At 33.0% G+C, this 16633-nt stretch overlaps 1 protein-coding gene across 1 annotated transcript in view; it reads right to left on the bottom strand.

Moving 5' to 3' along the window:
- The window catches only part of LOC132945178 (putative inorganic phosphate cotransporter), an 84072-nt gene extending 75126 nt beyond the window's left edge, over window positions 1-8946 (bottom strand). Inside the window, exon 1 of the mRNA XM_061014853.1 lies at window positions 8199-8946. Within this exon, the coding sequence (XP_060870836.1) occupies window positions 8199-8589 (391 nt within the window). The 5' untranslated portion in view covers window positions 8590-8946. The remainder of the gene's footprint in view (window positions 1-8198) is intronic.
- Window positions 8947-16633: the final 7687 nt, after the last annotated feature.

Here is a 16633-nt window from a genome sequence, read left to right as displayed (position 1 = left end):
CAATGTCTATATATATATATATAGGTATATATATTATTTTTTTGAACTACTACAGATATTGGCACGAATGCGTAGGTGTACATATTATAATATATTGGCGTACATGACTGATAAAGACCGCTCGCGGCTTTACCTATACCTTTTCGCGTACTCCACGAATATTATTAGACAAAATATACGATAAATATGACCATATGGGTCACCTAATATTATATTATTATCGTACTACGGGCGTATTAATAATAATAATAATAATAATAATATAATATTATTTGTTCCGTTTTTTTTTTTTTTTTTTTTGTTGGAAATTCGCCATCCTCTCGCGTCCAGACATATACGCCACGTTTGCGAGCATCTATACACCTAACGGGTGTAATAATATACAACGCGATAGTATTGTACGAAATAATTACCCACGTGGCTCGTCGGCGAAAGCGCTCGGGGGCAATAATTTTGAAAAACCGAAAAACAAAATATACGCGTATGTAAGGTACCCGCCGCGCCGCCGGTATCGTTCAATAATCGACCGCGCGCGACGTGATAACCGGTAGGCAGAGCACTCGCACAACATTGGCCATAATAATATTATGTATTATATATTATTTTGAAATATATTTCGGACAAGACTTCTCCTGCCGCACGTGTTCCGCATTTTTCTAATAAACGTGATGCGCGCCTGCGTTGTTTAATCCCGCGAATTCGCCAACCGCAATTGCCGGTATACGCAACGCACACGTATACACGTCGTACAGGAGGCACCTATATAATATTATACATGTGTATACCAGAGATACCAGAACCGCACTATAAACCCGAGGCCTTGTATGAGAATTCGTTCGATTTATTGACCGTAATCGAACGATTATATTATTATGGTCCGCCGCGCGGTCGTAAAACTATTCGCAACGTGTCGCCGGACCGCGGCCGCTGCAATATAATAATATCACATTACACCACCTACCCGCCTGTATATACATAGCGATAATAATATAATAAAATATAAAATATTGTATTGTACACTATGCAGTATTATACAGGGTGAACCTAGTGGGCCGCCGCCGTACGGTCGACCCGCGCAGTGCCGTACTATATATACTGTATAACACCTTCAGATTTTTTTTTCGCCGTGTCTCGTTACAGAAACGTGAAAATGCAGTTTATAAAATATAACATCACGCATGATTTCTGTTCACTCCCCCTCCCCAAACTCGTTTTGAAATCTCTGAGCGCGCGTCCGAGTCCGACGACGCTCCGGGAAAACGGTTATAGTGTCGCGGATCTCACGAAGCAGCTGCAGCGGAATCGAATACGTTTCACTTTGGCCACGTTTATTTAATATTGATATTGTGATAGGACGGAAAATTTAGTTTTCACAAATATGAAAACCACCCGTAAATCCAAGCACTACATTGCCACCCATATCGACAATATAATAATACATCGACATTTTGGGAGACCGTATATATTATTCCGCTCCGTTATAACCCAGACAAACTTTCAACTTGCATCGACTATTGCGGAAAGTATTTGGGGGGAAAAAACCCCTGCAGGAAATAATAACATACCGAGTTCGTTACCGCAGCCCGCAGGTACCTATATAATACTATGACATATTCTACGCCGAATGGAGGTACTTACGCAGCGGCGGTTGAAACTAGTAATAATAAAATATTAAAATATAATATCGTATATACATACGCGACGAGGGATGAAAAAAAAAATGGTCTGAGGGATTCGTTTGGAATTCTTGTGGCCTTCTGGGACGAAATTATTTAGTCACCGAGGAGTTGAAATATTCAACGTTGCCTAACAACTGTCAGTTCCTTAACGTCGTTTTTTCCAACGCAGAACCCAACGAATATCATACTGCGAGAGGTTATAATAGTGACGCACACGAATTCATTTGTTATATTGTTATTTTAATTTTTAACTGCAAACGTCGGAATTTAATGGTAATAAACGGGGGCGAATGTCTTTTGATGTGACCAAACCCTTTTGCAGCAAGCCAATGCAACACTACAACGGCTATGGCAGATTATACCCCAGGCAGAAAAAAAAATAATAAAACCAACCAACCACCCCGTCCACCGGTCTATTGTCGTTTCCCATCCCCCTGAATTATTATCATGATGTTGAAGTCTCGGTGGTGTGCATAACGCGTGCATCTGACCTACATATACACTCGAATGGACGACGCCGCCCGGGGTCAGTGGTACGCAAAATCAACTACGGGATTGGGTTTTTAATACGCGCAGACGACAAGGGCACTAAAAGTAAACAACATTATCCCACTAGTCAATAGTATAGTTTTCCAAGACAAACTCCTTTATTTCTCATTTGAAACCGGCAATTGGGAAAAAAATCTATTTATTAACTTTTTATAACGAAAAAACTTTTTCAAAAAGGATAATAAGATAATGCACATTTTTTTTCAAATGTATTAAATTGTTTATTTTGTGCATCTTTTTATTTGTTCTACACGAGTACTTGCCAACGAAAATAAATACAAATATATAATATATTTAATTTAATAATATATATAATATATTATATTACCTATCGATAATAATACTGCACTTCTTTTGATGTTTCTTCAATATCTTTTTTTTTTAATGCACTTATTAATCGTATAAACAATTGTTATTATCTAGGCAGTGGTTTTGAAATCAATAGTTTTCATTACATAATAATATATTTAAAAAACGAATAAAATATATCACACATGCAGGACATTATGGGAGTACAATAATTAATTCAGTTAACGAGAGTCATGAATTTTATTGTAAATTAGTATTTACAAATAGTGAAAACTCGTAAACAATTTATAAATAAGGGTCCGTGACCTTTAAAATATGAAAACCTATAGTAAAAACAAATATTAAAATGTACAACTGAAATGTATTTTATTTCATGATAAATACTTTTGTTATTAGTAAAGTTTGAGAACATTTATTATCAAAAATGGTTTTACTTTTTTATTTCGTTATAATTTCACGGGATCATGACAGCATGTAGTTTTAATAAAATATTTAGTTAATAAATCATATACCTACCTACCAAAATGTTTTAATTAGATTCTGAACAATTTTAATCAAAATTATTATAATGAATAATAATAAATTCAAATAGAAACTCAAACCTACATATTTTATAAAATTGAAGTTTGTATTTAATATATTAATAATTAGTCATGTAACTTTTACCTATTGTTCTAAACAAAATTATTTATGAATCTTAAAAAATAGAACACGATCTGCATCAACGAAATTGAGATAACAATAAGTGCACAATTAGTCATGTTACTTGTGAATATAGTTCTCAGTAAAATTAATTATGGGGGGACGAGGTGGCCGAGCGGTATAACGCGACGGATTCGGCACAGCCGGTCCGAGTTCGATCCTCGACCACTGGGCGGCATTTTTCTCCGTGCAAGTCACGGTGTCCGGAGAACAAGTGCCGCCATCCCCCCACCCCGGGGCACGGCAGAAACCTACGGGTGCCCCATTAGAAATTCTGCCAAACACAACACACACGTGTACCAACCTACCCAATATAAAACCTACCAAACCTACCCAATATAAAACCTACAGTACCCTCCCCACACCCAATGGCCTATGTTGCCGCGGGTTACTCAATAAAAAAAAAAAAAAAAAAAAAAAAAAAAAAAAAAAAAAAAAAAAAAAAATTAATTATGAAACGTAATATAATTAATATAATAAGATCTATAATAAGACCAACGAAACTGAAAATAATAATGTTTATAATCGATTAGTCATGTTGTTAGTAAATGTTGTGCACAACAAAGTATATTATTTATGAATCTTACAAAAATAGAATAAGATCTAGGTATATCGAAAATATTGATAATTAAGTATAGATAAAATCACGTTTGAAAAAATACAGTAAACTCGAATTATATTTAAAAAATATATTATATTTCAGATTATTACAAAGTTATTGTTATATCGAGTAACAATATCGAAGAAAATCGTCTATAATATACTAGATTTAGATAAAATATGAATTAATATTTTGTACTCGAAAATAAAAAAAAAAGTTAAATTATCTTCAAAACTTCAATTAAATATTTCAAGGCTGAAATTGACTGCATGTAAAACTAAATAATGTAATAGTTAATAATATTATGTAACTCAAAACAAGTCATAATATTTTAATATAATTTTAAGCTATACTCATTTATTTTATGAAAACCAATATTTTTAATTATTATATAGGTAGGTATAGACACATTATGTTGTGTCTAAATCATTTTTTGAGAATTAAAATCCAAATTATTTAAAGTTTTAATAAAATTCCAAAATGTATGATACGATTTATGGGATGAGATGTCCTGCATTGGCCGTATTGAAAATAAATACATTCAAGCCAACACAATGACCAAATGGTAGGTATATATTATGCATGTACATGTATCTTAAATTATTATTATACGGTATTATTTTATATATATCTCTTTTACTAGAAAACTAACTAAACGCAATAATTACAAGACAAGATTAATAATATTCCACTCATCACAATACATAATTTTAAACGTGGTTAAGCCCGAAACAATATTCTGAAAGAGCACCCATTGGATCCACGAATGTCTTTGGTAAAAAAGATAAAATATATCATAAGCCCCACTTGAAATATATTAATTATCTTGTAATAACTTACTATCATGCTTATGCCGAGTTGCATAAAAAAATTGATTAATTTAATAGTTCACTAAAATTTAATGGACCACTGATGGGCCACTAAATCATGTTTAAAGAACAATTAGCTCACTATCGATTCAATAAATGTTTAGTGATTGTTTATGCAACCCGGCATTAATGCTTTTAGTAATTAATTTCTTAATTTATAACTTATAAGAAATAAGTTATACAATTCCAAATAAAAAATAGTCATTACGGCATTTAGCTAACGGTGTTTTACGGAACTTATTCACTGATACCAAAATCCTTAAACATTAAAAAACAAACAAAAATAGGTATTGGTGTTTCATTCTGATATTTTTCTGAGTGTGAATAGTAAACAATAGTAATTGTGGAGTGCTGTGGTGTTTTAAACCCACAGAATAGAACTGTAAAACCAACTGTTATCTGAAAATGTTTACACTCAGTTTGGAGGGGCATTCGTGTACGACTGTTTCTTGTGTATATAAAATGTTTAATGCACACAGCGTTAGGTACTGTATAATACTTAGATAATATGTATCTACATTTGCGTATTAGAAATGAGCCAAAACTCTAATCGAAAATAAAATACAAAACTCTTGAATTTATCACAAAAATAGTATTATTGTGTGTCACTGAAAAATTAAATTTACAACCAAACCGTATTTAATGAATTTTATGCTTATACATTTTAAAAAAATTGTATTTTCAATTTAGATATTATATGATAATAATTGTTAGTTATAGGTGTATTTAAAAAAAAAATATATATAAATATTTATAAGAACAAAAGTTATTATACATGGCCGGTTGGTTAATTAAACGTGTCTGATATTTATCCACTATCTTGCACCCTGTATATGTATTATGTATATATAAGTGTAATAAAAAAATATAATGTAATATTAAAATATGCAATTGGTTCTACATTTCATGATCTCAAAAGTAAAATTCTTATTAAAAATGTTTGACATGCGTGTTGATGTGTCGCGTGATCGTAATCATTTGCCAAACATCCGTGTCACACGGTAAGACCCACCTCTACTTGAAGAGAGAAAAAAAAATGCGCAAATTCATAAAAATGTCTCTAGTTTTATTCGGCTACGAGTTTATTTCCATCATAACCTTATTTCACCAACCCGTCATACGAATGTTGTATTAACGTTGTTTTGATTATAAAAATCGTACTGCAGTATTGTCACGGTAATTTATTTAAAACGAGTAGGTAGGTACGCGAATAAGCAAAATAATAATATAATAATAATAATAATAATAATAATAATTATAAGTGTTTTAGTAAATTAAATTTTATTTGTTTTTATCGTTTATACGTTATAGTGCGTTTATCAAGTTATAGGTATCTATTACTTTAAACGTAGACGCTCATGGTAATGAAAAATATTATATTATCTAAATTAAAACCCTAACTATCAAACACCTAGGTGTACTTTCTACTTAGGTAATGTACATTTTTAAAAGAAAAAAATGCATACCATTTATAACGGTAGCAATAGGACATAGCCGCAGTAGTAATTGGGCAAAAATCCCGGGAAACAGATATTAAAAAAAGAAATGTTTGCGCAAAAAACTCTCTCAGATTGAGTACTAACACAATTCAAAGGTTGACCTCAAAGTGTTTTAAGTGTTTGCGGGGAATATTCTGAAACCGTTGTGCAGTAGAACGTCCCCGCACGGTAGGTCAGGTACGCGGTCGGAATAATAATACAACAGTGACTATAGCTGCTTGTATGCGCGAGTATTAATTTCAACAACAACTTACTGCAGTAAGACACACAACTCTCGTGTTTGACCGTAAAGTGAAAAACAATAATGGAAATTTGCAAGAAAGATCGAGAGATTTATCGTCGCGAATTACGCGTACCCATAATACCTACACTCTCGACGTTTCAATCGTCGATACACGATTTTGTTTCGCGATATTGTAGGAAACAATATTGTTTTCACCGTTATATTTGACAAAACTCGATACATCCGTAAAAATGCGCACAACGTACAGCGTGTTGTACCACGCGATATTGTCAATTATAGATAATAATAATAATACCATCGTAGAGATATTATACACTGTGCGTCGAACCGCTCTAAATTTATCGCTATAAAATAATACCTATTACTATGTTCTAGGTCATGATCAGATATTTACCACACACACAGACGCATACAAACTCATCACCATCAATCTCCATCTGATCGACATAATACGTACCTAGGTATAATCGTAATAATCATGATAATGATAATAATATATTATTATTATTAATCAACCGCAATCATGCACCCATGATCGGTATTATAAAACACACACACACACACACACACACACACACACACACACACACACACACACACACACACATACACACACACACACACGCGCGCGCGCGTACCGAGTGCGCGTGTTTAATTATACCAGCGAATGTATCGCGTGTATTGTATTGTTATCATTATATTTGACTATAGAATACCATTCGAACGAAGATTACGGTCTCGTCATGATTTCTGATTTGTCATTTTAGAACCATTATTATTATCAATGTCATAAGTATAATATTATAAATACCTCGATAAATACTCTTCTATTATACTATGCGAAGAGTACGCACCTATTTTAAGCCCACAGACGTGATGTCCATTCAATATCGCGTACAATACCTACCTACTACCAAACTACACACGATGGTCGTTGTCGGAATGATATGATTATTGTTATATTATACAATATAGTAATTATATTATAATAATAAAATATGATAATGCTATCGAGCAAACTCGGAGACAGCTCCACCACCGGACTAAACCTGTTTGCGCATTATTGTCATAGGTAATAAATAATAATAATAATAATAATAATATTATACAGTAGGAATCGTATTATTATATTAATACGACGACGACAAATGATGGACCGACGTTCGTCTTGTTTGGCGCGGAATCGTATATTCGACCTAGATTTCGGCCTACCTACCTAGTAGGCGAAATAGTGCTCCGCAGGCAGGCCAGTCAGTGTCGTGCAGGTAACCGGCTGGCGTAGCCGATAACCGGGTAAATGTAGGCGCACGTTATAACAACAATATTATTATAATTTATATCCATTCATATCATATTTTTATAGCAGGCATATACGCCATGTGATGCGAAAACGAAACGGAACGGAGCACCGGCTCGATTTTTATCTGCCGTCTATTTTAGTCGTCCTAACCTAAAATCTGGTAGTTTGCCGGCGAAACCCGGTCGGGTCCGGTGTCTTCATGACTTGTGACAGTATAACACTATAATACTTATTATTAGGTACACATATTAGACTGTTAGACACCTGTACCCCAGTACCCACCCAACACAAACGTTACAAACCTTCAAAGTCACGATTTGCGACATAATATCGACTCATATCTCAGTCATTAAATTATCTCGTCAACGGCCAATATTATTATTATATAATATTAATTTAAACTAATTGTACGGAGATTACTGTCTAAAACTACAACAACAACTGACCTCTGGGCGTCAACAGGTTATCTTTGCTGGACATGGCGTTGTGGTCGGCGGCGGCCGGCGTTCCGTAGCTCATCTCGAACTGCACGGGCGTCAGCGTGGACGGCGGCAACTGGTGTCTGTCCGGCGCTCCGGACGCGTGCCGGCCACCGTTTGTGGCCGACGTTCTGCGGTGGTGGTCGCCGACGTCGCCTTCGGCGGCGGCCGGGCGGAAGTACGCGACGTTGTCGGCGGCGGTTGTGGTCGGGGCCGACATGGTGATCGCAGCGGCGGCGGTGGTACGTTGACCGTCGTCGGTTGTGCAGTGGTCGGAAGTTACCGGCGGGCGGTGGTCGTTTGCGGCGGCCGAGTCTTCTTCGGGATCTGCACGCGGTGGCGGCGGCGGAGGCGTCATCGTGACAGCGTCGTCGGTTGGCGGTGGCGGTTCGAATGCGGCGCGAGACGACTGCGGATCGGGCAACGGCAGGCTGCGGACATTCGAACGACTGAGGCGGCGACGAGCGATACGACGGACGGTCGGACCGTTATGGGAATATTTCGAGCCGATATCCTACGACTTACTGTCGACCTGTTTAGGCGTGTTTGGCGGCGCGGATTGCGATTTGCCTCGCGATCGTACTATCGACGAGTGTGTGGCGTTCGGGACGGCGACGCGATTGTGTGCCGGCGAACAGAGCACGGGGACGAGAGATCCACACGATTGAGAGAGCCGTCCGGCGGCGGCGGTGGCGTGGTGCGAGTGCAACGTGCATACGCGCGCTCCCCACTGCCCCACCTCGTCCACGTGACGCCCCGTCACCTCGCCGCCTTCCCACCACGCGACGCGCCATTACTACTTCTACTACTACTACACTACTACAACTACCTACTACAATTACTACTACTACTACAACAGCTATACTACTATAACAGACTTTGTATTATCGGCGTACTAAATAATATAATGCCATATACTGTACATACTACTTATTACTTACTACTACTAAAACCACTACCACTTTTGCTGTGACATTTTTTTTTCCTTCTTTATCGCCGAGTAAGTATCCTAGTTTTCAAGGTCTCCGTGTGATTCTCCGAATACGGCCAACCCCCGACCACCCACACGCAAAGACAAGTGCACTCGACGCGCCACCGTTTTTTTTTCACCCTCGTGAAATGCGGTGAAATGTATTTCATGATAATAATTTATTATGATTGAATATACCTAGATATATTCACGCGTCGGCCACGACTATAGGCGCATATTATTACGACTTAAGCCGAGTTCACACTACATCGTGTCGTATCTTGAGGTGCATATTTTTACGTTTTTATCAAAAATGATGTGAATAATGTACCTGACGAAAATTTTTTTTTTTAGTTAGGGACTTAGGGATCACTTTTCCACACATAATAATTATTAATGTACCCACACGGTCAAAAGTTTAATATATTCAAACTATGCGGTATCGTTTGGTTACTGACTACTGTGGTATTGTGTGAAAAATAACGATACACAATATTGTATGGTACCACCTGGTCCAGCCAATCGGTTAAAATTGTTTTACGCGACACGGCACGACACGATGTAGTGTGAACCCGGCTTTATACGACACGATTACTACTACCACTTACCGTACACTTGGTATATCATCGTATCTAACCTCTCACGCCAATGACGTCGCAGGTAATATTACATTATTAATATTATAATAATAATATACCTATGACGACGATTAGTCGACTTGACTGCAGCATAATATCATACGCCTATAGTCGTTTGGTGGAATCGGAAAATTTCACTCATTTTTCGTTCCGGCGTTTAAAAGAAAACATAATAATATGTATTTAACCGGTAGTCGTGTTACGAAATGCCTAGATAGACGTTTTATTGAATTTCTAGCTGAAGGTTAGGCAAATAGTGAGCCATTACATTTTTATGAATAACAGGTTTTGAATTGGGCGATCATAGAGCAGGTAGGCTGGTAGACCGTATATTTTATTTCATCAAACAATGTTTGCTTTCAATGATTATGCCTGTTTAAAATATAAACTCCTACAAGAATGTTTTACGTTTCTTTTTTCTGTACCCAAAACTGTATCATTAAAGGTCATTAAAAATAAAATAATTAATGCAAATAATATGTACATATCGATAAGTTCAGATATTGTTAAGGGGTAATGTCACATATTTAACGACTATAGTCTATATAGTACTATATACTATATGGTATAGACAATATTACATGCTATAATATATACTACTATAATATGTTGTAAATAGCAATTTACTCACTTGTTCTGCCTGATCCGTCCGTAGTAGACACTTTGTAGTATTATTCACTCGAAATGATTATGTATTTCAATTTACCGCGTGCGGGGCCATAAGACCCATTTAATTTATTTATTTTTCAGACGGCCATAGCAGCTATTTTCCATCCACCTCGGCTATACACCGGCTCGTAGGTATAATATACCGTTGCTTGTAACGTAATAATACTATTAACGGACATTTTATAAATTGCTTACATTTTCTAAACGACGATAGCAATAATATATTTCATTGCTATTATATAGATTACCTATATATATATATATATACATAAAGAGAGTATTGGCGTACTCCACAATACACTCTCCGGCCGCGACGCATTATGTGTCCATGATGATGATGATGATAACAATAATATTATACCTATACTGAGTATATACCTACTGCAGTTGTTATTGTGTATATAAAATAGTTCATGGCAATACTAAATATAATATGGTTACCCGCTGACCGAACTGTACCAACACAATCGGTCGTCTTTGGGTTTCCAATCGCCACCCCCGCGTGCGGTCGCCGCCGCATTTCTTTCCGAATTCTTTACCCGCGTCCTTTATTGCGCCGCATTTTTTACAGGTAGGTACCTACACGCAGACCCGTAGTATATGACGTGTACTCGTGTGTATATATGTACTGTGTATATGTACTGTGTATATGTACTGTGTATATGTACTGTGTATATGTACTGTGTATATTATGTACTGTGTATATGTACTGTGCAGTGTAATGATGTACATATAATGTATATGTATTCGGGACATTCCGTTGGGCAATCGCGCGTTAAGCGATCCGCCAGACGATACCACACGGTATATATAGTATTATATATATATAATTTATATTCAGTGGCGCACACTGGATAGTTCAAGGGTAGCAGCTGCTACCCCTGGATCTTTTGGTGGGTGGGTAGCCCCCTGGCCCCGAAACATTTACATCATAAAAACTCTACTACGCATACGAATGCTAAAAATAAACTATTGAATAATTATAGACTATATTATGTATATATATACATAGGCATTAGCCTACCAGCCAATATAGAGGTAACCGATTCTATATGCTACCCCTATTTACTTTCGAGTGTGCACCACTGTTTGTATACCATTAAACCTATACCTATATATTATTATATTATTAAGTTTGAGTACGACCAAGCCCGGCTAAAAACGTAACGATTTCACAACGACGCGTCTGCGTGATTTTCATGTTTCTGCAGGAATACACTCTATATATATATATATACTATTATTATATAATATCGCGCAAAGATTTAATTTCGATAAAGATAATTAGAAACCAACCGTCGCGTATAAAGTTTTGTGGTTTTAACCAACTCCGAACCGAAATACAGTCGTAAAATTAATGTGTATTCAAATAGTACTCGTTACTCACTGTAGTGTACGCGTCTGTTGTACAGGCATGAGATTATAGCCGAATCGAACGGAAAAAACCCACGGTAAAAAACTAACCCAGGAAAAAATCCAAAATTATTTGAATGTTTGATTATTTAGTTGACATCTGGTATGGTTTAAGACATTTAAAAAAATTCTTTATTACCTAATAAGAATAATATGTTTTCATTAAGATATGTACTTAACTTTGATTTGTTTTTGCACGACGCACGTATACCCAGTTAAATGTTTAACTATGTAGATACCCATATAAATATGTATAACAACATACATATGGCAAACATTATACATAAATTAATCGGTTTATCATAATTAATCATACATTTTTATCAATAGTTGGGTAATAGAATGAAATGTATTGGTAAATTGACCTCGTTATCCAACCCACTTTTCTGGTAAGCTTTTTTTTTTACCGTAATGTATTTATTTTTTTTTTTGTGATTTTTTTCCTGGAATTATTCAGCGTGCGTGTTTTTTCATATGTTTTTTTACCGACTTCCTTAAATCCACTACCCATATAACCATACAATATTCTCATTTATGATACTATTCCCTCTGCAGTATGCCTACACATATAATTTATACACCAAGATACCTAGATGTATTGAGATACGATAATACGTGTATAGTGCAGTACAACTTTCACTATTATACTTTCGTCGTTTTCCAATATTGTTTTCTGAATATAAATTGCCTACGGCAGTACGACACACTAAATGGTGTAGGTACGTATATGTCCGGAAGTGAACTACTTATTTCGTCTATCCGCGCCTATCCGCACCATCTTTGCACGCAGATAGAAAAAAAAAACCAAACTCGTGTCTTTCAATCCAAGAACACCGACCTATATATTCCCTAGGGCCACTTGCACTGAGCATGTCACTTAAAACATCTACAGACTGCAATAAAATCATCGACGCTTTGGAAAATGCGTAGGTAGTCGATTGGCGATTGCGTATTACAAGGAAAAAACCACAGATTTCTGTATTATATTTCCACTCGTCGTTATAATCTCAAGGATAATAATATATGTGTATCTATTTAGTGCATCTCGCAAGTACGAGTTTGAAGCATATATACAATCGATTCGAAGTATTAAATGAAACGGTTATAACTTATATACCTACCTATTTTATTTCAAATACTTGAGGGAAATATATTATCATCACTGAAATACATACTATATAACAGTGTCTTTCTGTTTATTCTTATAAAACTATTTTCTTCGTTGGATATTATATTATTTTAACTTAAACAAACCCATCTTAATTATCACGTCTTAATAATTTTAATAAGCGTTATTTACTTAGTGTTACAGATATATATATATATAAAAAAATAAATACAAATCACTCAAGCGAGCACGTTATAATATAATTATAGTAAATGTGATAAGAGAATCTATTATTTTAATAATATAGATATAAAAAAAAAATGTGCAAGCACATCTCTAACATAACCTTGTGATTAATTCAAATAAGTGGTTAAATCGAGTCTAAGGCAATTTGTGATAATAGGTATAGAAGTATAGAACCTATCTATAATATGCCATATTCTAACAACATAATATGAAGTATTTACATTGCACACACTAAAAATAATATCATGGACGAAGATGCATAAAGTAAGTTTTATTCATTTCCACTTATTCTATATACCCACTACCTAATTCATACATTTTTTAAGGTTCTATTTGGTTCATTACATGTTTTCTATATTAAAGTTATAAATATTTAAAGACAAACACTTGAATAAAGTTATAATATACATACATTATTATTAACGTTGGGAAATAATGTTAATAACTTTAATTTAAATTGTAGAGACTGTGCAAAGTATTATATTAATTAAACGAGCAGAGCGATTTAAACTATTTTACAACTCAGTATTAAACTAATGAACAAAAAACAAATCATCTGACGTTTCACTTTTAATTTCAGTAAGTTTCTTTTAAAATTGTTTTAATAAACATTTTACAACATTTATAAAATGTTTATTTACCAAAAGATTATAATTGAGGATATATTTTAGAAGTCGAATGTCTGAAACAAATAAATTCATTTTAATGTACTTATCCTAAACATTTTTTTTAAATTGTTTATACGTGTTTTTTTTATACAATTGGTTTCAAAAATAATCATTATCTAAAATTTACAATAAGGTGTTAAATTTTATTGAACTGGAAAAGAGTTTATTTAATTATCCATTTTTACAAAGACTATTTTATGAAAAAAAGGGGTTTATTTTAATTTTCAAAAGTTGATAATTTGTGTTCTGATAATTATATAAGACAATAATTATTAAATGATTTTTAAAGACGTTAAATTTACTTCCCCCCTCACTACTTACTGCCCGATAGTAAGGTAATTTCTTATTGCTGATAATTATTATATGATTTAAAAACTCAATAATTTGATAATATAATGACTTATAATTAATCAACTTATTATTATTTGTTACAAGAAGTATTAAGTAGAATCATATGTTTAATATATAGATTAATCGAACTGATCAGTGTTATATTATATTGTTATTTAATTTATTTTCTTATAAATAGCCAGTTAAGTGTACCCGTGTAGTTAATTATTTAAATGTATGTGAAAATATAATCCACTCGCGGTTTGTCTCATGAGTAAACATTGTTTTTGTTGCGATTAATATACCAGACAGCAGACGTATAAATAAAAATTTGTATTTAACGAAAAACCTGTATAACAAATAATATATTACACTTACGTTATAATATTATGTGTTCCATTTAAAATAATAATATAATATTATTTAGAATTTTTGTTAATTTATTATAAATAACATAGTTCTAACTATAAAAAATAATTATTTTTTTGAGTACAATATATAATGGTTATGTGAGATTTTCAATGTGAAAATCGATAACTAAGGCAATCAAAATACATAATAATAATAAATTAACCTATAAATGTATTATACAATTTATATTTTAAATTAATATAAACATAAGTATACTAATGTTGTAACTTGTAGTACCTACTACTATTAATAGGGTTTCCAGTATGGTTCGTCATTGTCTACCATGGTTTACGATGCAGCAGTATAAATAAATAAATACATAATATATATATATATATATTATATTATAAGTAATTAACTTTATGACATCATATAATATTATATTATAATATAACCTCGTAAGGCCATAGAATTTATATGTCTTGGATAACTCCTTATATTATTATAATTTAACACTACCTATAGGTATTGATTAAATTATAAACATGGAGCAACGACTTTTTATATGGTTCGTAATATCAAACAAAATTTATAACACTATATAACGTAGACAATACAATATTATTATTATTGTTATTATTATTACTACCTATGGCTTATGTACTATGAGTAAAATATATAGTACAATCGAATGGAGAGGAAATTAAACATACCGCATCTACTATCACAGCTTCAAGATAATATCACTATTGTTGTCAAAATAATGTTAAAGTAATACGTTTTCTGTTATTAATTTTAAAATAATTACCATTCGTCCGATATGAAGATTTTTCGAAAACGTAAACGGATACGTAAGTTCATGATTATCATAATCAAATACATTTTTATTGTTACTCGTAATAATTAATTGTAGAGTGTAGACTGCACATGCAAGACCACTTGAATAATAAACGATGTAGGTAGGTACATATTGTACCTATTTTATTTTATTTGGCCACAAGGAACATTTTAATAATATTATATATTGCCCATATCACAAGAACACATACCTACAGTTATTGAACTAACGTTTTCAAAATGATTTGGGAATTCGTGTCATACTGTACCGTTAACGATTAACCCAGCTCCCGTTTAAGTGAAGTGAAAATTTCTTTTTTTAACTGATATTAAGTACTCGATTGAATTATTTTTTTATTTTAAATCAATATAAATAAATAATCTTGAATTTATATTAAAAAAAATTTTGACAAAATATTCAAGCTCAATGCATTTTCTCAATACATTCATCAATCCTCTCAGAATCTAATACAGTTCAATTTTGTAAATTGTGTTCATTATTATTTGTTACGTACTTTCGAATTTATCCATTTTTTTTTGTACATTTAACAATTTTTTAAGGATCACATAAACTGTAAAATGTGTATTTTATTATTAAACCCATTTCAAATAATAATATATATACAATTATATATAGGTAGGTAAGTGTATCATAGTATATATTTTAATTACAAACATTTTTATTACTTAAAATAATAAAATTATCGATAGCCAATAAAAAAAAATTTAAATGTGTATAAAATTGTAATAAAATTGTATTTATTATTGGTATAAAGTGTTTATGTGTATATACTCTATATTATAGTACATATAGGTAAAGTATATTTTATATTTTTTTAAGTAGGTACATAATTTGTTTACAAAAGCGAACTCAATTGAATTATTTATAAAATATGTATTTATATACTGTAAATACAAAAATATGTATAATGTAGCGTTTAATTAAATTATTTTCCGTTGATATAATTGTGCAATATAATATTTTACAATTCAGCTGATGGTCATCATATTTACTAAAAGCTTGATATTTTACATACATCATAATATTCTCTTTGAAATTGTCAAATATCATTATTAATTTATATTTATTAATTTTGTATGTTTACTTATTTGTTATTGATTACTTCCTTCTGATAAATATAACAAATATTTACTATAATTATTCATAATTA

This window comes from Metopolophium dirhodum, chromosome 5 (assembly GCF_019925205.1).
Source record: "Metopolophium dirhodum isolate CAU chromosome 5, ASM1992520v1, whole genome shotgun sequence".
Classification (NCBI taxonomy): domain Eukaryota; kingdom Metazoa; phylum Arthropoda; class Insecta; order Hemiptera; family Aphididae; genus Metopolophium; species Metopolophium dirhodum.
Note: the sequence above shows the minus strand (reverse complement) of the source record. Positions and strands in the feature narration are given on the sequence as shown.